The following is a 25202-nucleotide window of genomic DNA, read 5'->3' on the forward strand; positions in this document are numbered from 1 at the left end:
GAATATGTGGTTGCAGTGGAAAAATATATAGTTACATGTGAAAATACGTTCTACAGTCCAATTTTCCTCTTGACTCACAAAGTAACCTGACATTAAAACTGTGATTACACGGAGTGTGAAGAAGGAAACTAATTCATTTCCAAACCCACAATTGAAACAAAAATCTAAGTTTTGATGGACTGGAATCATTTATTTACATATTATTATTATTATAATTGATAGATGCACACATTTTTGTTGTTCTAGCTGCAGACAAAGCCAGGCTTCCTGCTACTTGTATCTTCATGCTGAGCTAAATTGAGTATTTAGCTCTTACATTAGAAAATGTTATATTGTAAGCTTATATTTTATGATTCTCATGTCATTTCCAGCTTATGAACATTAAGCTAGGCTGCAGTTATCTGTCATTTGGTAACATGGTGTGATGAGTCATTCAGTGTTTATTGCCCCCAAAAACATGTCAGAGGTTCTCCTCCCGTTCCTGTTGGTACAAATCTAGGATTGACTCTTTTCGTGTAGCATGACGTGGATTCTGACAGTCCAGACAAAATGAATATTGGATGTGCAGCTCTGCTCTTTAAATTCCATCCTGACTTCTTTGTTCAGTCTTTATTGCTTTCTAAAGCTGAGCTCCTGCTCGCTCCTGCTCGCTCCTCTCTCCCACTATTCTTCTCTTCAACTCCAGAATCTTTTTTTCCCTCCCTCTCTTACTGCAGTTACCTCATTTCACTATTCTTTTAAAACCTTCTTTCTCTAGAGGACGTTGCTCTTATAGCCGGGTGGTCCAGCCTAATCAGAAATAATATAACGAAGCTGCTTGGCTCTCCGCAAACTTGAACTGCATCCAACAGCAAACTGAATTTCCAGCCAGGAGAGCGGAGGGTGAGACGGGAAAGGTACAGAGTACATGAGCTGTGGAGACAATGAAATTAGGAGTACAGAGTGGAACGTTAATAGGCACAGAGGGCTGGGTTATTAACAGAAAGGAAAACATCTCTGAGCGTAGACTAGAGCAAACAGGAGATCATTCTGTTTGCTACCACAGGAAAAACAAAGCAGGATCTGTATTCCCTGGAAGAACAAAGATATCGTCAGGTATCAAGGGACAGTTGATTTGGTGAACATAGAACAGGAAACCTGAGATAGTCGGGAAAGGATGGCAGAAAAAGTGTCACTGTGAAGAAATGTATATTGTAGATTTTGAATAGGACATCTGCACTGACGTCCAGAAGCGTCCTGTCAGTGCTGTGTTTGGAGCAGCAGCCCATACTGGAGTCCTAATATTGTACAGATGTTAGTGGAGTCATTTACAGAAGGCCTGAGGTGCACATTACTAACACAGTGATATTATTTTGAAAAATATGAAATATGAGTGCAGCCAGTAGTTTTATGTGGGATGTAAAATATGCTGTTTGTCCGTCCATGAAGTTATTTTCTCCTTTCAGACGGACGAGAAATCGCTGAAAGAAAGATCCTGATTTCTCTGTGCGACTCCTAAAAAAGGCCAAATCGATAACAAACCAACTGTGACAACAGGAGTCAGGACAATTACACTTCAATCCAGTGTGCGTGAGTGTGTGAGTGTGTTCACACACACACGGTCATGACAGTGAAGATGTGCTCTTGGAGTCTGAGAGACTTTTTAATTCAGCTCGTTTTAATGATTTGTCTCTCAGCTGTTGAGCTCTGTACCGCGGGGGTGTCACAGCAGCAAAACATTATCAGGACAGTCCACATAGTCTCTTCTCCTAATTTCAGGTCATTTTCACGGCCTTGCCCACACACGGCACTAGTGCAAAATAAATAGTCCAGAGTTCCACGGGGTCTGAAGAGCCTCTTCGGTTCATCTCAGTCTTCCAAAAGCCGTCAAAGCTTTTTACATTTGTTCTGTTGGGATTTCATCATGAAGTTCTACGTTAGAATGAAGCCTGTGTGCCAACTCCAAGCTGTAGCTGCCGAGAAACTAAATCTGAGGAGAGGTTGAGTGATTTGTTTTGTATCTATGTCCAGAAACTGTTGGGAAGCCACGAACCATCATCTGTTCAGCTCTGGGTGTCCTACAACCGCCAGCCAATGAAAGCAGCCCAGTTTATGACCCGCCATCCAATCACAGTGAGTGTTTTTTCTTGTGTTCAGAAGTGCTTTACCCAACACATTTGTCCGTGAGAAAGCAAAGGTACAGTCCCGTCAGATGGTCTTAAATCAGTCTCGTAGTACAAAGCACACAGCGAATACTGAGGACTGCAGAAGCCAATGTGTCGTTTCCAAACGTGCAGTTCTTCAAATGGCCACTGGAGGCCGATGCCAAAAGTGAAACCTTAGACTGTCATGTTAAAATACCCAACCTTAGCCAAGAAGCTAACATGTTTACAGGTTGGTAGAAAAAACATTTAGTTCTCTTTAGCTAATTTCCCAATTTATAAGAAGTGTACAGGCTTTATCATTTTGTAAACTCGCTCAAATATTTGTCATGCTTAAATTATGGGAGTGGTTGATTTAACCGACTAGTGTGCTGGAACACGAAGCTGCTTGGACTCAACTCGTAACTTTGAACCGTATTTGTAGTGCTGGAACATTTTAAACTATCAGTTTAAAATGTTCCAGCACTACAAATAACACAACTCACTGTTTGTTTCACAGGTTTTTGATTGAACTTAGTTAACCTGACACAGTTTGTAGAAACAGCTGTTAACTAATAACTAGGAACTTCAAAAACCAACACGTTGGGAACCAAAATCTTTTTGCTGAGGCTTCAACACATGCATCCTGAAACTATGTGTGATGTCATGGTAGCTACAGCTTTTATATAAAGTCTGTGGTGCAGAGTGTTTATGCTGTTACTGCTGATGGTGTCAGTTTGAACAAACATAAGGATATTCTTTATTTATTCATGAAATGTTTTATTGTCAGACCTTTGGTTAAATAACTGTACAGTATTGCTGCAGAGAGTACCTGAATAAGTATTGACTTTCACTCGGTGTGTGTTCACAGCTATAAACAGGGTTTGCTAAGAAAGCAGCTTCAGCTCTGTCATTTTAAACAGGATGTGTGATCTGCGCTCCCGGTTGCAGCTACATTCATGCAGCCTTTGATGCTGATTCATGCATACATGCATATCTGATCCATCAGAGAGCCATGTGACCGGTTACTCAAAGGCCTCAGGCTGTAAGCACAAAACTTTGAAACTGACTCATTAAGGTGAAACTCCTGGAAATAAAGACGTCCAAGGTGTAATATAAGACTAAATGTGTGTTCTCAGCATATGTGTGAGGAGCACACACAGACAGCAACAGCAATAAAAACATTGAAACATAACAGCGGAACATTCGTTGTTCCCATTTCTAAAAAAACATTACACAACACGTTCCCATTTCAGAGCATCGAGTCTAATCGGACTTTTAAGCCGGTGAACTATAGATGACCCCCCCTCTCCCCCCCGACCCCCCCACAGGAGTACTACATAGCAGATGCATCTGAGGACCAAGTGTTCGTGTGTGTGAACCACTTGAACAACGTCACACACCTCTACATCTCAGACACACAGGGTCTCGCCTTCTCTCTGTCGCTGGAGAACGTGCTGTATTACAGTCCTGAGAGCTCTGGCAGCAACACACTCATCAGGTACTGCACACACACACACACACACACACACACACACACACACACACACACACACACACACACACACACACACACACACACACCTACCTGTTTGGATACAAAAGGGCAAACCTCTCGTTAACAGATTGTCAGGCTAACTAAAAACACATAATCCAGTTTCAATAAAAATCCTTTGGTGAGGGCACTGCAGTGGATTTGGAACATACTGAGATCTGTTCAGTCCCTGCTGGGTCCATATATGAACCATGTGTTGGGCACTGCACAAGTACAAAGAGTGTGTGGACAGCATGAGGGATAAACTTGCCATAGCCAGGTGTGCAGAATCATATCCAGACTGATGTAAGTAGACTCAAAGTTGTAACTGGGCCTCTACAAGGTGCTAATGTAATGGTCTGAATGGGTTTGCTCACCATTGTAGGTGCTTGGGTCCCACAGCCGAATGTGTCTGGAACACCTTCATCCAGCCTGCCTCCTTACAGGCGTCTGGACCGTCTCAGCTGGCTCTTTGCTTTTAATGCTTTAGTGATTTTTCCCCTTTTCCTTTAGATAAGTAAATGAGCAGATCACATGATGAACCAAATTGTACCAGCAGATAAAAATGACTGCAGTCTGTACCTGCAGGACAAATCGAGCACTATCTGCAGCCTTGCCAGTAATTGAGTTGTTCCCATAGAAACCACAGCAACTGACAGGAAGGCCTCTTGCTGTCTTTACAAATGCTTGGTAACAGTATAGGTTTTGCAAACACTTGAAAGCAGTACGTCCTTTTCTAATAGTGCATTCAACTGATAGCTGTAGTCATTGTTTGCCTTCTACATAATCACGAGGACGATCTGGTATTAGTTTTGCAGAGGCAGTCCCAGTGTTGGCTTAGCTTCCTGCCAAAGCTGATTGTTTCTGTTTATCCAACAGCGTCTGCTGTTAACACTTCTCTGTCTTCTGTTTCTCATGACTCATTCTGAAACAAAGCATCAGACTGTGAGTTTCATGCTTCCTGTTTACCTCTCTGCTGTGTGTAAAAGTTGCCTCATGTTCTACGTTTGAACAACTTGATGATATTACTTTCTGTGCTTCTGTGGTTCTGACTGAAATCATCTTTAAAGGGTCCAAAGCGTGGTCCTGGGATTGGGTGTTAGGAGGACTGGTAGGCTAAAGTGTGCAAAAGTTACAGTTAGGAAAAACAAACTGACAGCAGTGTTCAGTGGACAGGGTGGGAGTGCAAACCAGAGCTCTATCATTGAAGTAAAATAATGAAAATATGATCACGTTGAATAAAAACACAATTCCTTCCTTCCTTTTAAATATTGTAAATAATTTGTATTGTTGTATTGTAGAAATAGATAATTACCTTGACATTAAATATTACAGAATCACCTCAGATGTTCCTCTCTGACCCTGCCACCATGTTCGCGTTTGCTGCGCAGGTATTTTGCCAATGAGCCGTTTGCAGACTTGCACCGTGTGGAGGGGCTGAGGGGCGTCTACATCGCCACGCTCATCAACGGCTCTGTGAGCGAGGACAACATGCGATCTGTCATCACGTTCGACAAAGGAGGGACGTGGGAGTTGCTTCAGTCGCCTGCTACCGACAGCCTGGGCGGAACCATAGACTGCCAGGTACGCCAAGTTTAACTTATTGCTTTCAGTTGTTTCTTTCCCACAGAAGCACGAAACATAAACTTCTATTACTTCATCAGATTTCCATTTGATGGATTGATTAGTTGCCACTAATAGTCCTACATTACTTTGTTGTCTGACTAACAGAACCAATAAGCTCAAATCTGCTGGAACTTTTTGTGTTCATAATTTCTCCACTTTTCTCTCGCTCTCCAACACCACAGCTCCAAACCATGACAGAGCTGATGGCTGTAGACGTCCTCTGTATGTCTTGATAATGATTTGAACTAAAAATTTGACCTGATGCAACAAAATTATTTTTCTCAGTCCAATTCGTTTCCCAAGTTAGACAAAATCTCACATTTGTAAACCAAGAAAGCTGAAACTGGACGTTGCATCTTCAGTGTTTTGTTACTCACCCAAGTGGCTTCTTCAGTCCAGAACTATCAGAAGCTAGTACATGAGAGCAAACTGCAGGAACAGCTTGAAGTCTCTGGGATCTCCTTACCTGAATGACTGAGCATCCAGTTACTGCTGCCTAAAATCAGCAAACACAAGTTTGTATCACATCTCATGTTAGCTGGTGAAACAGTTTGGTGGGTTAGCCAACTAAAATTTCCACTCACACTTGATTTCAGTATTGACACGTTTGCAAACAAGAAGATTAACCAGCTAGTTATCATATATTTTGCATGAATTTGCCGATTGTTAGTTCTTAATATTAGTTAATAAAGCAATTTGAAAAAGGCCAGTTAAGCTACCAGGTCAGCCCTGGGAGTTAGCTAACCCCTAAACACTTGCTTGGTGAGCTAAACTGGAATTTGTTCTCTCCCCAACCAATCACAGCAGATGGCCCCGCCCCTCCCTGAGCCTGGTTCTGCCGGAGGTTTCTTCCTGTTAAAAGGGAGTTTTTCCTTCCCACTGTCGCCAAAGTGCTGCTCATAGGGGGTCATATGATTGTTGGGTTTGTCTCTGTATCTATTATTGTAGGGTCTACTGTGCAATATAAAGCGCCTTGAGGTTACTGTTGTTGTGATTTAGCGCTGTATAAATAAAACTGAATTGAATCGTTCGTGTTAGCAGGCATACTAGTGTTAGCTAAGTTTAACCACGAGCAGGAATCTTAGGGTAAGATTCAATGACCCAATGTGAACTGCTGATGTCGCAGAAAAGCTCAAATCGGGTAGATATGAATCCTGTGAATTGAACAGCTAAGTGTCATCTAACTTTTCTCTCGTCTGCTTTTCCCTCGTAGCTCAGTAAAGGTTGCTCCCTTCACCTGGCTCAGCGCTGGAGCCAGTTGTTTAACATCCAGCTAAGAAGAATACCCATTTTATCCAAGGATTCTGCACCTGGACTTATTATGGCCACAGGTGGGATAACACGGAATAAAAGTTTTTCTTGGATTTCATCGATTCCTCATTATGAATAGATTTCTTTCCCCCAGCTCATTCGACCTTCCTGTGTAGGACGCAGACTACAAGCAGTGAAGTCAAACATTGACAGATTTTAATGGGTCCAACACTTTTGTCTCACACTCAGTTTACAGATGGTGAACTTAAACTTTCAAACTCAAGTCAAATTATAGTTGCACTACTAGAAACCTCTGGGGTTGTTGTGAACAGGGAAGAAATGTCCCAGAGCTTTGACGAAAGCCTAAGAGCTAGATGAGGAGAGTTTCAGTGCCATCTGTTGGAGGATGGCTTGTTGTACTTTTCAGTAACTTCCTCTTGGTTTATGATAACACTGATTCAAATATCCAGTGCAAGGCAAACAAGTCTGTGATGTTTGAGATGCCTCTGTCTCTCTTAGTATGTGGCCACTTCCTGTATTGCTGAAAACACAGGAAATAGGATTGCACCTTGTGAGATATGTGTTAGAAACTTGCTTCATGCATCATTGTTGAAACATCTGTCCTGCTTCTCATTACAGTTACACAGTTGCAATTTAAATCTCAAAGACATAAATAATGTGAAAACTGTTACCACATGTTCAATTCTCATGAATTCCTCAGAGCGAAGTGGAAACAGTGTCAGTGCTGCAGAGACATTATGGCTGCAGTTTGAGTTGTCTCTGCCTCGTCACAGCTGGTCGAGAGCACTGATTTGTTGATACTCTGCAGTGTTTAGGAGACTGCAACCAGCCTGTCTCTTTAATTAAATTCTTATTAGATGATGGGCATGGAAAGAATGCAAGAAAAAGGGAGGGTGAGCGGAGGAGGAGGAAGGAGCGCTGCCAATTGCTGCCACCATGTGCTTCATTATCGCTCTCTTAGATAGATGGGCTAATTACTGCTGCAGCACCCGGCGGGCACTTGACGGGTCAAACACAGTCCTGAGTGCAGGGATGAACATGCACGACCACCACAGGAAACACTTTAGTTCCATGCAGTTTAACTTCTTATTTACAAAATATTAAATATCATTGATTAGTCTGTGCTGTGAGTATACACCAACATTAAAACCACCTCAGTGACATCGGGTACGTCTCTAAGCCCAAAGTCCTCACATGAAACCGTCGCAGTTTTCCTGGTTCGGAATCATGATGTTGGCAACAAATCCTTCAGTTGATGTAGATCGCACCTGGATCCCGCCTCCATCCGTCCTGTTTCACTGTCGAGGTTTCTCATTGTTTTGTTGTTGGCTTCCATTGGTGTCAGTTATGGTCGGTCTGTTATTGTCTTTGTAGTTCAATTTATTTAATACAAGAAAAGATATTGTAATGATATTTAAAATGCATGCAGGAACATTTACACAACACGTCTACAAAACACATCAGACTATCAAGAGAAACCAAAAGAACCAAAAAACTGAGATAAAACACGATAATGTTTAGAAAAAGCATAAACTATCAAAGTAAACAGTCGACTTTTAAAACACGGACGAAACCATGAAAACCACAGACACCATATGAAAATTTAAATAAACCAAACAATGATAAAATCAAGATGAAACACAACACAACATAGAAATGTTGGCAAGTTTGAACTTTAAATGACAAAGTTGTGCATTCCTCTTTAAAATTAACGCGAAAGTCACCTTGTTTTTACAGTTAACACAGAAACATTGCAGCTGTACACAACCAAACACGCTGGCTACTGAAGAATATCTCATTTCCTTCCTTGGAAAACTCTCGGATCGTTTACCCTCTCTGCTGGGTACAGGGTGTTTTCGCTCTGCCAGGCGGGTGGGTGGTCATGCAGATTTGTGAGTTTGTGAGGTGAAATAGGACTTTGAAATTGACACCAGGTGTTCAAATCTTAGTGACCATGATGATGTCAGAGGCCAGGTTTTCTGAAAATCGTGTGACAACTCGCATAGGTGCGATTTAACTTGGACACCCGATGAATGCGATAACTCCAGAACAAGGCGATGTAGAATTTTCAAATCAATACCACAGGTGCAGCTACTAAAATTCTGAAGCTTTCCTGAACGTACGCAGACTCCTACCACAGGTGTAAGTGCTAAGAGGCTGACGAGTAGCTCTGACGGCAACAAGTATGTTTAAAGAATGAGTTGATGTTGAAGGCTGGTTTATTTAAGATATATTTTGTATCTTATCTCTGTTAACATGGTGTACAAGGAATGACTGTCCCACAGTAATTCCCGGGAATATTTGTTCCCTTTGATATTGGTAAGACCTCAACGCAGTGATTATGTGATGGATTTGTGCCGAACTGAAGTTCAAGACTGTATTTGTTTGGTGGCTTTCTTTAAGGCTTTTTAAAATAATGTTCACAAGAATTGCCGGTTCCCCTCGAGTATTGGCAACACAAACAACAAAGGCGATTGCTGAGAGATCACAGGGTTTTATTCCTGTGTCCTCCCGTCCATGTGAGGGGAACTCTTAGAGAGTCCAGGGTCAAAGGAGTGATGCTGGAGAACCTCCAAGGGTGTGACGCAATGGTCTGCGGCCAAGTCCAGTATCAATTTAATCAAGCTGACCAGCTGGTCCTGCTTTGCGGCCCTGTTAAAACCACCATTAGAAGGTGGGATTGAAATCCGTATTCAGTTGTTGCTGTCTTAAATCTCCAGCGGTTTTCATTGCAGTTGTGTTCTACGCAATAATAATCAGAGCTCATGCCAGGGTCCAGGCATAATCTGGTCTCCTACAGAGGTCAGGGTCAAAGAAGTGATGCTGGGGAACCTCCCGTCTCCGAGGAAAGCCTCTACCTCGTGGTGCTTTCACGCTAAAATAATAAAGTGCTCCAGCTTCTTGTACAGTCAAAGTCGAATAAAATAAATATATATATGCAATCTAAACAAAGGCATTAAAAATGACCTTTATTCTGTCTTTTTGAAAGGATTTGTGATGTTAATAGGATAAAATGAGTAATCTGCACTTTAATCACACATTGATTGGTTGATTTAGAACCCACTGTGTTTCTGTCGCAGACATCATGCAGGATGCTGTAATCAGTGGCAGCCATTTATTTTTCTCTGACACTTTCTGTGATGATATTTAACGTTTAGTGTCATCAGCCCGTTTTACTGGGAGAGAGAACCAAATTCCTTTCAGAGGCATTATTACAGCCCTGAGCAGAGACACATCAGCCATGCTGCTCTCATTCTCATCTGTGCTTCTGTCATTCACCCTGAAATATTTCAATGTGATTGATGTCCTGAGCGGTTGTTGTCTGTTCTCGAGTGTCAAACACAGAGAATGATGGTCCTGATCCTTTTCCTGATGGATAGATGGGGGATACACTAACACGCATGTTGGAGGGCATTTGGACGAAGATATAAAAATTTCTTCCCAACTTCCAAACTCCAAAGTAAATGTTACCTGTTGTGCAAATGTGTAAGAGCGCTGGAGCAAATAAACGTTGTGTAAACAGGCGTAAAAAGTATTTTCAGTCTGCTTCACATTTTTTTTCACATTCAAATTTTCTAAATCTACTCTACTTGTAATCTCTGCTTCCTCGTTATCAGCCCTGTGATGAAGCTGCAGTTGTTATCTAAAGAAACACTAAAAAGTGCCGCTGCTGTAGCAGCTGTGTGAGGTTGTGTTAGCTGTCACATTGCTTCTGTCGCTGATAAATGCTAACATCCTACATTTTAATTAATAGCTAATGCCTTTAGCTAAGCAGATAATTATTTTAACTTTCTAATGATTTTAATTAGAAAGTTAAAATTTTAACTTTAGTTTCATCACGGTAGGCTACGACAGGGTAAAACATGTCAGCCTCTATGTGACACTCAGTATCAGAACAATGCCCAACACAGGACAACAATGTTGGCTCCCTAGTGGATGTTTCCAGAACTACAGATGGATCTCAGCATCTGTAGGCGGATTCAAGCAGGCCTCTCATCCTTATGTTTTATAATTTTTTTATTTTCATTGTGTATTTTATAAAATGTTCTAAGCAGATTGTTCCTGGAGGATTTCATTTCCAGCAGATACAAATGCCACATGCATGAAAAGATTCAAAATGCTCTGGCTTAAACTCCGGAGTTACAAAAGCAGCGATCATATGGAGTCAGAGTGTGTTAAAGGCCTTTTCTGTCTTCTGATTGCAGGATCTGTTGGCAGGAACTTGGCCAACAAACCCAATGTGTATGTATCCAGCAGCGCTGGAGCCCAGTGGAGAGAGGTCAGTGCAAAGTTTGAGAACAACAAGAACAGTGGAGACGGCTAAACTGTGTGTCAAAGAAAAAGTCACTATTCAGGCTTAGTCCTGTAGACAGGCTCGAGCTTTATTCAGCTTTCGTAGACGACTGATGTTCTCATGCCCACATGTCATGAAAGGACGTTACTGTTAATTCATTTAGTGTACAAAGGACATCGATGATATTTTCAAAAGTAATTAGTGCTTCATTAGTCTCATACTCTACTGTCCTTAATTCTAGCAGCAGATTGATGGGGATTGTTCTGACTTTGATTATTTAGAACTGGCACTAAAGTAGCTTTATTGCCGCCTGACATCAGACACATCACTATAATCAGGTTCCTTATGTGTCAGATGACTCTGACATGTGTCTCCCCCGCAAGGATCAACCTGGGAATCTTTTGTTTGTTAGATGAACGTCGATATCACTTAAAGCTTTACCGTCTAGTCCACACAACAGCACTGTTGTCTTTACACTAAATTTCTTCAACCCTGTGAAGCACATTGTCTCACTCACACTGCTTGTGGTAATCTAGGCATTGGCAGGCCCTCATTTCTACACCTGGGGTGACCATGGCGGCATCCTGATGGCTATTGCACAAGGAGGCCCCACCACACAACTGAAGTAAGTCCAGATGGCTTTCCTAAACTTCCTCCAGCCGAGGAAATGAATCGGACAGGAGCTTCAAACCCAGAGAGGTTAACTTGTGACAGCTTTAAGAAATCTGGCAGGCGGAGCACATAAACGGCACCTACCGTGTGGTCGTGCCCATTAGCCAGCAGGAGCAGACTGTGTGAATGTGAAGCTGCCTGCTGGAGTTAAACAGCAAATAATCCTTCCACTAATCAACAGAACTAGATTAAAACACCTCTGTGCCAACACCTACCTTGCAGCCAACTTTAATTCATGAAAGTGATGTATTATAACGATATGTATCCAGTTGGCTTCATTTCCATAATTCATTTTATCTTTCCCTGATTACTCAGTAACCCGATTTTATCTTCATACATACAAATGTCCCTATTACTGGGTTAAGCCCGACTTTTAATACACGTCGCGCTCCCACTTTAATTTGATATTAACTCATGTTTGTTTGTTTCATCTGATTGTCTTCTCTGTCTTGCTGTTGTTCCCTCGGTGAGTGAGTGGGCATGCAGCAGATGAGCTGATAACTTGGTAACCTTGGTGATCAAACATTACTCAGTTATGTTTAGTCGACAGTACGTGAGAGGCTGCTACCAAACACATTTAGAAGATACGGTCATTAATAATACCACGCCCCTGTCAGGTTCAGCACCAATGAAGGCGAGACGTGGACCGACTTTCGGTTCTCAGAAAAGGAAGTGTACGTTTACCAGCTGCTGACAGAGCCCGGAGAGAAGAGCACCATCTTCACCATTTTTGGCTCGTATGCCGAGCAGAGACACAGCTGGCTCATCTTGCAGGTCAACACCTCTGACATTCTGGGTAAGTCCACGATTGAGAATGGAGATCTTTAGTTCTTAGCAACAACAGCTAAATGCAGAAACAGTTATTTCTCAGTTTAGACTAAAGCCAATGCTGTAGGGGTGATTTGTAGTCATCTGTAACTTTTGATTTTATACATGTAGTTCTTATATAAACTGAAAATAAGTAAGCAATTCATATAGTGCCTCCGTATAATCGTCCAAACAAATGTCCAGAGATATTTCAGATGGCTGTAGAGTGATGATGCATGCTTGCAGGTTGGTTCTCTGATTAATAACCTCATGTAATAACCTCTGTAACTCTGTAACTTCGGTCGGTGCTGTGCTTTTTTGGAAATCGAATTTCCCAGAGGAACCCACCCGAGGGATTAATAAAGTTCTATCTAATCTAATCTAATGTAGTAACTGTAGCTAAAACTAGCATAACTCAGCAGCTACATGAAATAATTTAGATGACAGAAATGAATTTCATTAATTAATCGATGAATACAATCATAAAACTGTTATAAGATCTGTAACATTTGCTTGTAGCACCTAAAGTTCATGTATGTAGCCAACGTGCGCATGGTTAGCATGGTCAGAGGGCCCGGTGGCGCCAGTGTCCGGCAGCCTCGCCTCTGTCAGTGCGCCCCAGGGTGGCTGTAGCTACAATGTAGCTGCCATCACCAGTGCGTGAATGGGTGGATGACTGATTGTGTAAAGCGCTTTGGGGTCCTTAGGGACTAGTAAAAGCGCTATACAAATACAGGCCATTTACCATATACCATAATGACAGTAGCTAGTGATAGCATAGCATCCAGGGTTTTTAGGGAGAATGAACTGTAACAAAAGGTAATACACTGTATCAATGTTGCACACAACTACTGCTCATGTACCAAAAATAAACTCACTTTACATTTTTGTTACAAAGATTGTACTTTAGCTAAAATAGCCAGAAAGCACATGCTAGCTGTTTGCTGTTGTTAACTAAGAGCACTACATTTCATTAATTCCAGAAGACCCTAGGGCTAGTAAGGAGTAATGGTTTACAGAGACACATGATTATTAACTTGGGAATAAATTAATGTATAATCACCAAATTCTAGTAGCAGCTAACACTAATAAAAAGTTTCTATTATTTAAAAATGTGTTACTGTGTAAAAAATAAACAAATAAAATTAAAGGTTAAATAAAATTCAAAGAAGGAAGACGTACAAAAACAAGCCAAGTCATTTCTAATCACCAATATTCCAATTTAATAATAGGAAATAACTATAATGCTAATTTACTTCTAAAAGTAAATATGTAACTTGAAACGATGAAAGCTAGGAGAAAGGCAAAGGATAAATACTAAGCAACACACGCCAGCAGAAAGGTTTATCTAGAAATACTGACTTTATAAATATACCATCAAGAATATTTCAACTCATTTGTCAGATCCACATCATGTCTACTTTTCCTTGGATGTTTCTTTAGGCGTGCCTTGTTCTGAGAAGGACTACAAGCACTGGTCCCCATCTGACGAGCACGGTAATGAGTGTCTGCTGGGCAGAGAGATAACGTTCAAAAGGCGAGCGCCTCACGCTACGTGTTTTAACGGAGAGGATTTTGACCGGCCGGTCACCATCTCTAACTGCTCCTGCACACGCCAGGACTACGAGTGGTGAGAGTCCACAAACTCTCCAGGCCTTTGATTTCAGAAGTCTTCATTTGTTAATCAGTTCTTTTTCTACTCCATATCCGAACATATCAGGTTTTTCATGATTGATTTCATAATGATTTATCACCAGGACTTGATGTTATGATGCAGAGGTTAAATTTCATTTGAAAGGATGCATTAACAAGAATAATGAAAAGAAAAGCAGGACTACCCCCCTGTGTATGGGTGGGTTAAATACTGTGTTGTTGTTCTTTATTGGGAGGTGCTGAAACTCACTATATTGTTTGTTTCCCCTCCTCTTCCTCCTTTCAGTGACTATGGCTTTAAGCTGAGTGAGGACTTGTCCCTTCAGGTGTGCGTGCCTGACCCTGAGTTCTTGGGCGACCTCTACGCTCCACCCGTTCCTTGTCCTGTTGGTACTACCTACCGCCGCAGCAAAGGGTAAACTGCTGTTATTAACGTGCAGGAATGCAGAGCCTGCCGTTCTTCTTCTGCAGTTTCTTAGCATAATGCCGTCGTCCACAGCAGTAATGGAGTAACGGATGCTAAAGAGGAATCTAAATCTACTAAACCATATATTTTTAATCAAACTGTGTTGGAAGAAAACTCCCATGCTATGAACACTGTAGTGATTCTGGCAGATATCCTCGTGTTGTTCCTGCATCAACGTGGTGACTTCTGTGATTTGTCATGTGCAATGTTGATCCTGGTCATTGTTATGATGTCATAGTTTTGCGACTTGGAAAAAAAACCTTCCGATGTCCACTCAAGAAAAAATCCCAAAAAGGAGGGGGTTAGGGTCGAGGCTGGACGTTAGGGTTAGGGTCGTGGGAGTGTGGGCGACAATGTTTCCACATCACAAAACTATGACATCACTACAATGTGATTGGTCATTTGAAATTAGAACCTTATTGATCCAGTAACGACACCAACGTAACTGAATGTGTCCTTCCTGGTTATTCTTCCTTTTTTTCACTGTTTTTGTTCGGACGCCACCAAGTTGCTGACAGATGAAAGCTCTTTTATTTCCCTCTTGCAGCTACAGGAAGGTACCAGGAGACAGCTGCAGCGGCGGAGATGTGGAGGCCCGGCTGGATGGAGAGATGCTGCCTTGTCCTGTCGGAGGTAATCTGCTTTCTCCAGACATTCAAAGATGCAGCTGAGCGTGCTGTGGAACAGTTCAAGGTGTCACGTTTCCAAACAAATGTTACCATCCAGTTTTACTGACTGGCACACAGACTTGGTAACCTGTGGGGGTTTTGTGGGAGAAAGGTGAAATCCAAATAAACATCCTTTATTTTAAGCATTTCTGCTTCTCCTACATATAAATACATTAGACACTCTAAAAAAACGTAGATGCACAGCACTGCGCAAAAATCGTGATCAAGCTCGACACAGTTGAGCTTCCGTTTGTGCTGGCATTGCTTCACAGCATGAAGAAATGAGGGGCGGCTCAAGATGTTTGGACCGTCATGTCCAACAGTTCAACTTGACTTTTAATGTCCTGCTAGCTGTGTTGTAGTTATTGAGTATGGGTCAGTAGTAGAGTCTCTATAATAGACCTGCTCTGAGAGGTAACAGCAGCTGGGCCGTTTCTAACTGGATGTATGACAACATGACGGCTGTGTTGAATGAATCAAAGAGATCATGTTTTCAAATTAATGAAGGAATTTACTCGACATGAAGCAGCCAATCGGTTTGTGTCAGTCGTTCAAGTTCTTTGCAGTGCAGCTCGGTGTCAGTGCACGTTTGTAGTCCCAGTGTTTGTCTTCAGGCTGTCTCCTGTGGTTTTGCAGAGAGTAATGAGTTCATCCTGTACGCTGTGAGGAACTCCATCCATCGCTACGACCTGGCCACGGGCACTGACCAGGCTCTGCCTCTGGCTGGCCTCAGGGAGGCTGTGGCTCTGGACTTTGATTATGACCGCAACTGCCTGTACTGGGCCGACATCTCCCTGGACACCATACAGGTCAGTGGCTCCTCTAGAAGATGCAGTCGGTGTGTGCTCTCTCACAGCAGGACAGCATGGTGCTAACTGTGGGGCTGAGACGTAGAGGGAGCTTAACCATTCAGCTGTTACTGACCTGCGTGTGTCTTTTGGTCCTGCAGCGCCTGTGTCTGAATGGCAGCACAGGTCAGGAGGTTGTCGTGAGGAAAGACCTGCAGAATGTGGAGGCTCTGACCTTTGACCCCATCAGTAGACTGCTATACTGGGTGGATGCTGGAGCGCAGAAGATTGAGGTATAGAAAACATTGTCAGTGTTTGTCACTCAGGATATCAGACACATCAGAGTCGCGAGGTTATCAAACTAAAACAGTTGCTTGTTCTTTCGAAGTTCTCCTCTTTGGTCGTCAGATTATATTCATAATCACAATAATCTGTCTTCTTGACACAGCTTCATTACCGTTGACTTTTCCCTGTTATGTTTGAAGGTTTCAAACCCTGATGGGGATCTGCGGCACACCCTGCTCAACTCTTCCATCCTCGAACACCCGCGAGCTTTGGTTCTGCTGCCCGGAGAGAGGTGAAGAGTTTAAAGGAACCGAGTTTTATCCAGCCTGTGATTAAAAGAGTGAATCTGAAACGAGCAGCTTCAGGCTGATTTGAAAAGCTGACATTTCCAGTCAAGAACAAGAAATTATAATAAATATAGTGTTTGCTGATATTGCCTTTTTCAGGCAATCATGCAAAGATCCAGCAAACACAAACCTGCAGAGCAGGAGCATAAAATACACATCGGTCACCAGTGGTTCTGACTATTTTCTTAAACCTGATCTTAAGGTAAAAACACAACAATGCTCTGATCACCCTTTAAAAAGGATGACCAGACAAACTGACCACAAGATCATCTCTGAAAACAGATCTGGCTTCACTTCTGCAAACATAGTTCTGCTTTTCCTGAGACATCGGGATTCCTGTGGTCTGCTGCTGATCTCGTTTTCCACTTTCTCAGAAAATGAATGTATGGTTGACTCACTGCACTCACTTCCTCCCTTCTCTGTGTACATTGTCACTCTCTTAGAGTTTAAGCTTGTATTAAATATTTGACCTGGCGCCCAATCACAGTCAAAGAGTGGCCAATGGGCGCATTCGGTGCAAATTCCTAATCTTGTATCCTCTCCATGTCCAGTCTGATGTTCTGGACTGACTGGGGAGACCAAGCGCCTGGCATTTACCGAAGCTACATGGATGGAACCAACGTGTCCCGCATCGTGTCCGAGGGTGTCCGATGGCCCAACGGTATCACGGCCGACGACCACTGGCTGTACTGGACCGAAGCCTACAGCGACCGCATCGAGAGGGCCGACTTCATCGGAGGGCAGAGGCGCGTCCTCATGGAGGGGCTGCCCCACCCGTACGCCATAGCTGTGTTCAAGGTAACAACATGTTTATGAGTGTGTGTGTGTTTCAGTCTTGATGGATTGGGTGGATTGTTCACACTTTCGCGCTGCATGCTGTGTTCAGAATGACCTGTACTGGGATGACTGGTCTAAAATGGGAATCTTCAAAGCTCCAAAGGCTGGTTCCCAAAACAACGAGCTGATTGTTGGCAGGCTAACTGGAGTCATGGACCTGAAGATCTTCTACAAGGGGAAGAACAGAGGTGAGGACCAGGCAGGGAGGTGATGATGCTGTCAGTCTTCTTCAGGTTTAAATGAAATAAACTGCGTTCTTGCTCTCGTCAGGCCATAACGCTTGTGCCGACCAGCCGTGCAGCCTGCTGTGTCTGCCTCAGCCCGGCCACAGGCACACCTGCGTTTGCCCAGACGGCGCCCCGACTCTAACGACGCCCAGCGGAGAGCTGCAGTGTCAGTGTCCCCAAGGCTACCAGCTCCACAACAACACCTGCATCAAGACGGGTGAGAATAAGCACGTACTGCTTCTGGAAGACGCGTGTCGTAAGATATACGGACACGAAGCCTCCGACAATTAACAGTTTGCATGTTTGCATATTTCTTCGACTCCAGAACACAGCTGTCTGCCAAACCAGTATCGCTGCTCCAATGGCCGCTGCATCAGCAGCATCTGGAAGTGTGACAGCGACAACGACTGTGGGGACATGAGTGACGAACAAGAGTGTCGTAAGTACTCAGCAGCGTTGCTGCCTTCATGACAGAAACAATCAACTGTTGCTATAGAAACAAAGCTCTTTTTTCCTGGCGTCCTTCTCCAGCCACTACGACTTGTGACCCGTCCAACCAGTTTCGCTGCGTGGCCTCAGGTTCCTGCATCCCTCTGGCCTTTAAATGTGACCATGAGGATGACTGTGGAGACAACAGTGATGAGGAGAACTGTGGTACGCATTAATAAAACTGTGTGATTGTATGGTTAAATGTGACTTTTATTAAAGCACTTTCATTGGTTAGGAAGACTAGAAAGTTAATTAGGTTAGGGTCATCACACAAATATTTTAGATCAGCAACATTGTTTAACACTTTGATGTATTTCTCAGATTCTCATCAGTGTGGGCCCGATGAGTTCACGTGTGCACGTGGTGTTTGCATCCGCAAGAGTTGGCGCTGCGATGGAGACAATGACTGCAGAGACTGGTCAGATGAAACAAACTGCACTGGTGAGAAAGACTCAGCATCATACATGATGTCCCACAAAGTTAAATCAGAGAAGGTGTGAGCTGCAAGCGCTAAACAATTACAGTAAACTTCACAGTCATAAAATAAAACTACAAAGCTACAGCCTTTAACAGTGCAGTTAGTGTTTTTTTTTAAAGTCATAAAAACAGAGCTATTTACACAGCCGCTAACCGCTAACCACACGGTTAAAGTCACAGAATGACTGCTAACACACAACGACTCAGCTGCAGGCACTGAAATGTACAGCATAATAGTCATAGTGTTATTTTGGATATTCAGTTTGTTATTCCTCATAATTCACTGAGGTAGCAGCTGAATCAGTTCCTGATGAGGACAAAAGGCTAAACAGTTAGCTAAAGCTAACTAGCTTAGCAGGTTCTCACTGGCTGCTTTAGTGAGTTTTGGGGTTTGTTAGTTACTTTTAAATTACAGACGGCCAGTAAATTGTAAGTTATTGTAATACTCTCCAGTTCATAATAGTTTTGTTGTCGTACCCACACAATTAGAAAACGGTTATTATTGTTTTGAGGCTAGCTTGTATATGCTTGACGCTCACTTTATTAGCTACGCCTTGCTAGTCCCAGCTTGGACTAGCAACCTTCTGCATGATTCGACATGTTATGTTAGTGTTCAGAGATGCTCTTCTGCATATTTTGGTTGTACTGACTGGTTATTTGAGTTACTGTTTCCTTCCTGTTAGCCGTTACCCTGTGACCTTTAGGATCAACAGCACATGTTCACACAGTGAAAATGCTGCCGACTGGATATTTTCCCTTACTATTTTCACCGTTCTCAGTAAACCATTGACATAGTATTGTGGTCAAATCCCAGTAGATCAGCAGTTTCAGAAACACTCAGACCAACCAGCCATGCCAGCTGCAGAGTCACTTGAATCACGTTTCTTCCCCATTCTGATGTTTGGTTTCAACTTTAGCTAAATATAGACATTTACAAAGTGCTGGGTGAAAATATATTTACTATATAGCTTATTCACCCATATAAATACATATATCAACATGTGCCAAACATTGACATACATAAATGCATAATCAGTAGTGCCAGTAACAAAGTGTGTGTAGCTGTGAAAACTTCACATTAACAACGTTTAAATCTGTCATACATTTTTAAACTCCACTCATTAAAACTCTTTGTGTCCTCAGTGGGCCACCATACCTGTGAGCCCAGCAGTTTCCAGTGTAACACAGGTCACTGTATACCTCAGCGCTGGAAGTGTGACGGTGATGATGACTGTCAGGATGACTCGGACGAAGATCCCCAACACTGTGGTAAGCTCACACAAGACCCTGATGTTTCACCCCTGCAAAGCAAGCAGAGATTTCCTGTTAGCAGTAATACTTTATTGATATTTGTTATTAGAGGGAACTCAGTGTAAAGGCTTCCTGTGCTCCAATCACACCTGCCTGCCAGCCTCCGCGCACTGCAATGGCATCAAGGAGTGTCCAGACGGCGCCGATGAGAACAACTGTGGTGAGTGATCCCGTTAGTTTAGGAGACACTTTAGCAGTCAGACCCTCACATGCAATCGTAACTGTGAGAGAGAATATAATCATCTGACTGCTCTGCTGATCTCATGTCTGATTTGTTGTGAAAGTCATTGTGTTTTCTTCGCTTGTGTCACCCACAGATCCCCTGTGCACTCGCTACATGGAGTTTGTATGTCAGAACCGAGCCCAGTGCCTGTTTCAGTCTCTGGTGTGTGATGGGATCAAACACTGTGAAGATGGCTCTGATGAGGATGCCGAGTATGCACAATGTGGTGAGCGCCAATCATCTCCACTGTGATACTTAGCATGTTTGCAGCAGCCCTCCTGTGACCACCCGTCACCCTGTAACACCTGACCAGGCCAGTTTATAAAGCAGAGGTGTCGTATGATCATCGTCCCAAACAAGGAGAAAAGAGGAGGCTGAGTTTGTTTTCCACTCACCCGTGCACCTGAACAGTGGATCGGTAGATTTGTGCTTTGTGTTTGGATCTGTTTATCCCTCCAGTTAGGTTTTGCATCAGGCTCTTTAATCATTGCTTTGATTGTCGCACTCCCAACTTTTCCAGGTATTTCCTTGTTTCTGACGTGTCATTATTATGATGACATAGAAGGCTGGCTTTTTGTAACCAAATACAATAAATGCAGATGAATAGTACAGATGGGTTACATGGATCCAAAGAAAATAAGAGCTTGTGCTGGACTGGGTGGAAAGTAGATTCCTTGTGTGTTTTCTTTCAGCCGCACCGTCTGAATTCAGCAAAGTGTGTGACATCTATACCTTCCAATGTGCCAACGGAGTGTGTGTGAGTCTGGAGTGGAAGTGCGACGGCATGGATGACTGTGGGGATTATTCCGACGAAGCCAACTGTGGTGAGGATGAAAAGCTTATGGAGAAATGCCCAGACCCCCCCACACACACATAATGTTTACTATCGAATCATGTGGAACAAATGCACTGATTGTACACACTGAATATAGAAGTTATATTTGTACTAGGCATGCACCGATACCGATACTGGTATCGGGTATCGGGGCCGATACTGTAAAATGTGTGTGTACTCATACTCATAAAAGTTAACCGATACCATGAACCGATACCAACTTATTTCATTAGTCAGAGGGTGGCTGGTCATTTCTGTTGTAATTTTTTAGATTGGCCACTAGGGGGACATGTCGTGCTAAGGCACAGGGTTAGGCGAGTGAGACTGGCGGCTCCAGATAAAAAAGAGAAACTGGAGGCTGCTGTAGCTAGGCTAAACAAAATGTCAGCAGTGTGGACCGGAACAGCCAATTTTAACTCAGGTTTTGGAAAAGCAACGAAAAATGTCAAGAGAAAATCCACAGGCAGTTAAAATAACACAGGCTCTGACTCATTTTATTGCTCTGGATGACCAGCCAATGCCGGTCGTGGAAAACATAGGATCGCACCGTCTTCTCAGTGTACTCGAGCCGCGATATGAAATTCCCAGCCGCCCACACATCAGGGAGATAATGGTGCCAAAACTTTCTGAAGAGGTAAAGACAGCAGTGTGTGCGCGATGTCAGTCCTCGGTTTAACGGCACGGTGGACTGATGAGGGGTTTGTTCGTCAATGCCAAATACTTTCGTTATTTTTGCTTGCTTGTTTACAATATGGACACTCTGCAATAATTTAACAGTTTATTTTATTCTGAAACCTAATTTGTATTTATTTTATTCCAAACAGAAGTGTTTATTTATTATTCTGAAAGCTGGAGACAGTGCCAATAGTTCAGTGATATTTTGTTGAATTACAATGTGCACACCCCGCAATAATTTAACAGAAGTGCTTATTTTTTATGTGAAATTTTATTTTTGTGGTCTTTTTATTAAGATTTTATTTTTTATCAGCAGAGATAAAATTTTATGTGTGTGTGTGGTTAAAAGTATCGGTTTTTGTACTCTGTAAGTAGTCAGATCCAAGTATCGGTATCGTATTGGTTTGAAAAAAATTGGTATCGTTGCATCCCTAATTTGTACTCCTGCAAACTTTTCGTTTCCCCACAAAGACCAAGTACATTTATGATTACTCAGCAAAATCCGAGGCTGACTGTTTCTCTGCTCGTTGCAGCTGCTCCGACCGAGGTCCCAGGCTGCTCCAAGTATTTCCAGTATGAGTGCAAAAATGGGCGTTGTATCCCCACGTGGTGGAAGTGTGACCTGGAGAATGACTGTGGGGACTGGTCTGATGAATACATATGTTCAGGTACGACATCGTTAGTTCTGGCAGTCGAGCTCCATCAGAAACCTCAGAGTTCGAGCAGCTCACCGCCCCGATTTAACAAAACTAGATGGCAGCAGTGAACATAAACATGAGTAAAATGTGTATAAGGATCTTTATCTGTTGCCACTGCTCTTTGCTGTAGGGGCTGTTCCTGCCAATCTCCTGCCTTTAGGTTTCCCATGTATGTTTTTGGGAGGCTGAGGAGGTCCAAGAGAAGAGCCACACCTCCATCCTGTCTGATTATTAGCATGGACACCTATTTTATGTTGTTTTCTAGTATTTGGTTTCTATCTGAGTAAATCGGGGTTTCAAATTTGCTTCTTGAATGAACCAGTTTATGCGTCTTATCACTGCAGGTGGTTCAGATCCTCACACTGTGGCCCCCGGCCCCTCCACGTGTGCGCCCAACCGCTTCCACTGTGGCTCGGGGGCTTGCATCAGCAACACCTGGGTGTGCGACGGCTATGCTGACTGCCCTGATGGCAGCGACGAGTTTGGATGTCCGACAGGTACTGATTCTCGCTGCTGATTGGCTCAAGTTTTCTTGCAGAAGACATAATAGTTTATATTTTACAGCTTTTGGCCAAACTGAATGAACATCTTCCTGAAATAGTCCACATAACTTAACCCAGCCCATCCACACATCCACGAACTGAAAATACACAAAACTGTCTGAAGCCTGGACTTTTTGCTTATTTGAGTTATTGTAACCTCAATAATGAGCATCCACGGTTAGAGATGTGTGTCCACACTTCATATAACAGGAAATAATGCTGATTAACATTGTTTGCTTCTCATTTTCCTGACAGCAGTTAATGGCTCTGTGACTCCTGCCTTGGTACCCACTGAGAACCCTCATTCGCCCGATCGCTGCAGCCGGAGTCAGTTCCAGTGTCAGCGCCCCGCCCGCTGCATCCCCGACTGGCAGCGCTGTGATGGACACGCCCACTGTCAGGATGGCTCTGATGAAGCACACTGCCGTGAGTATCTGTACGATGCATTTGCAAAATACTGTCTCACAAACACACAGAACTCGGACCACGGAGGACCAATCATATAACAGACGGCGTTTTAAATGAAGACAATCGAAAGGATTTTTAGCAGGATTACGCCGAGTTTTCACCCAAAGCCTCGCTCACGAGTTCAAGCCTGTCAGACGCTCTGTTGGGCTTTTCCGTGGCGTAATCCTCTCTGTGGAGTACAGAAGTTTCGTTTCAATACTTCCTCCTGCAAATGCACCATGGGACAATCTCCGTGTTGAGCTGAACCATATTTGATCATTTCATAAAACAGGAAGTTGGAACTAAAGTTTTGTGTAATGGCACTTTTAAGCTCTGCTGTGATAATAATCTCAGGTGTTCATATTTCATGTCATGAGCATCATGCTTCCATGCAGGCTATGCAGTGAGCAAGCATTTCATCTAAAGCCTCTGTGTGTCTGCAGCCACCCACGGTCCTCTGTCCTGTGTTAATGGGACTCGCTGTTCTGATGGTGAAGCCTGTGTGCTGGACAGTGAGAAGTGCGATGGCTTCCTGGACTGCTCCGACCACAGTGATGAAGATGGCTGCACCGGTAGGTCCACTCTAACCTCATTCTTAGTTTGCTTTATTTAAAATGACAGAAACTATCTGCCTGCTTGTCCAGTGCAATGCTGCCAGCTGCTGCCGGTTGTCGACTATTGCAGCTTATGTTAATGTCGAAATATTCAGACATCAGAATCTACTTTGCTTCTCTCTCTGGCAGCGGACACGTTGGCCTATAAAGTCCAGAACCTCCAGTGGACACCAGATTTCTTGGGTGGCATCACTCTGACCTGGACCCGGCCTAAAAACCTTCCCCAGGACTCTTGCTCCTTCCTCATCTACTACAGGTAAGAAGCTGCTCAGTAATCCCGGAGTCACGCTGCTGTCAGCCAGCTGTGTTACACTCCACTATAGCTGGTAACAGGGTTTGTATTAAAGAGCCAGTGTGACCTGTGAACTCGTGTTTGTGTTAAGGCCTGTGGGCACATTGCCGTGGACCCCTATGGATACCCACAGCAACAAGACCAGCTACAAACTGACCGTGCTGAAGCCCGACACCACGTACCAGGTGAAGGTGCTCACTCAGTGTCTCAGCAAACTGCACAAGACCAATGAGGTGATCACAGTCCGGACACCAGAGGGATGTGAGTATCACGTGATCACCCTACACCAGGTTCCAACAGCAGCTCTGACTTCTGCTCATTTTAACTTAAACCTGGATGTGTTTGCGCTCTCTGGTACACTCCTGGTCTCTCAGATGCAATGCTAGCAAAAGTCATGCATAAGCATGCAATTCTGCATAACGCAGAACCTGCATAAAGCCTTGTGCTAGAAACCCAGCACCTCCTTTCCTTCACAGCAGTGCTCACCCAGGAGAGGGTCAGCTCTGTGTCGAAGTTTGAATTTGAAGTTGTGGTTAAACCTGTGGAGTGCTGTTGCCTCCAGATGCTTCTGTCCCTCACCCTCTGCTTTTGGTGCTGTTTGCCTGCTCGTGTTAGCTCTCCATCACCGTCCCCATAACTATGGTGCAGATCTCTTGCTGCCCCCATATGTCCACCCTGTGGTGGAGACTGTGGTCCAGCGGTTGCCCCTCAGAGACGGGCTAGACTGTCTGGGCTAAACTCCCATTTACAAAATTTCTTAAATATGTGTGATGTTCAGTTTTATGAATATTGGTGTTAATGGAGTTCATCCAGTGTGTGTGTGTGTGTGTGTGTGTGTGTGTGTGTGTGTGTGTGTGTGTGTGTGTGTGTGTGTGTGTGTGTGTGGGGTTTAGTGCCTGACCCTCCCAGGAATCTGCAGCTGTCCTGTGATAATAATGGTGTGGATGGGACAGTGGTGGTTTCCTGGAGTCCCCCCGACAAGAGCAACGGCCTCATCAGGGAG

At 43.5% G+C, this 25202-nt stretch overlaps 1 protein-coding gene across 3 annotated transcripts in view; it reads left to right on the forward strand.

The window, feature by feature from the left end:
* Positions 1–25202, forward strand: part of sorl1 (sortilin-related receptor, L(DLR class) A repeats containing) — a 93314-nt gene that overhangs the window by 49311 nt on the left and 18801 nt on the right. For 2 of the 3 annotated variants that reach the window (XM_085381046.1, XM_085381048.1), the window contains 30 exons: positions 2011–2112; positions 3452–3621; positions 5046–5238; positions 6494–6611; positions 10758–10831; positions 11383–11471; positions 12136–12314; positions 13769–13955; positions 14265–14393; positions 14992–15077; positions 15749–15921; positions 16062–16193; positions 16386–16477; positions 17084–17330; positions 17419–17557; positions 17640–17813; positions 17922–18035; positions 18128–18250; positions 18407–18526; positions 19706–19831; positions 19923–20033; positions 20191–20322; positions 20789–20920; positions 22140–22274; positions 22649–22801; positions 23102–23272; positions 23737–23865; positions 24037–24163; positions 24291–24460; positions 25093–25202. The exon at positions 25093–25202 is cut by the window's right edge and continues 6 nt beyond it. In XM_085381046.1, the coding sequence (XP_085237172.1) occupies positions 2011–2112; positions 3452–3621; positions 5046–5238; positions 6494–6611; positions 10758–10831; positions 11383–11471; positions 12136–12314; positions 13769–13955; positions 14265–14393; positions 14992–15077; positions 15749–15921; positions 16062–16193; positions 16386–16477; positions 17084–17330; positions 17419–17557; positions 17640–17813; positions 17922–18035; positions 18128–18250; positions 18407–18526; positions 19706–19831; positions 19923–20033; positions 20191–20322; positions 20789–20920; positions 22140–22274; positions 22649–22801; positions 23102–23272; positions 23737–23865; positions 24037–24163; positions 24291–24460; positions 25093–25202 (4137 nt within the window). The remainder of the gene's footprint in view (positions 1–2010; positions 2113–3451; positions 3622–5045; positions 5239–6493; positions 6612–10757; positions 10832–11382; positions 11472–12135; positions 12315–13768; positions 13956–14264; positions 14394–14991; positions 15078–15748; positions 15922–16061; positions 16194–16385; positions 16478–17083; positions 17331–17418; positions 17558–17639; positions 17814–17921; positions 18036–18127; positions 18251–18406; positions 18527–19705; positions 19832–19922; positions 20034–20190; positions 20323–20788; positions 20921–22139; positions 22275–22648; positions 22802–23101; positions 23273–23736; positions 23866–24036; positions 24164–24290; positions 24461–25092) is intronic. The other variant, XM_085381047.1, reaches the window with a different exon arrangement.

Source organism: Rhamphochromis longiceps, linkage group LG14 (assembly GCF_057381845.1).
Source record: "Rhamphochromis longiceps isolate RC_006_pf linkage group LG14, R_longiceps_female_GT1.1, whole genome shotgun sequence".
NCBI classification, from domain to species: Eukaryota; Metazoa; Chordata; class Actinopteri; order Cichliformes; family Cichlidae; genus Rhamphochromis; species Rhamphochromis longiceps.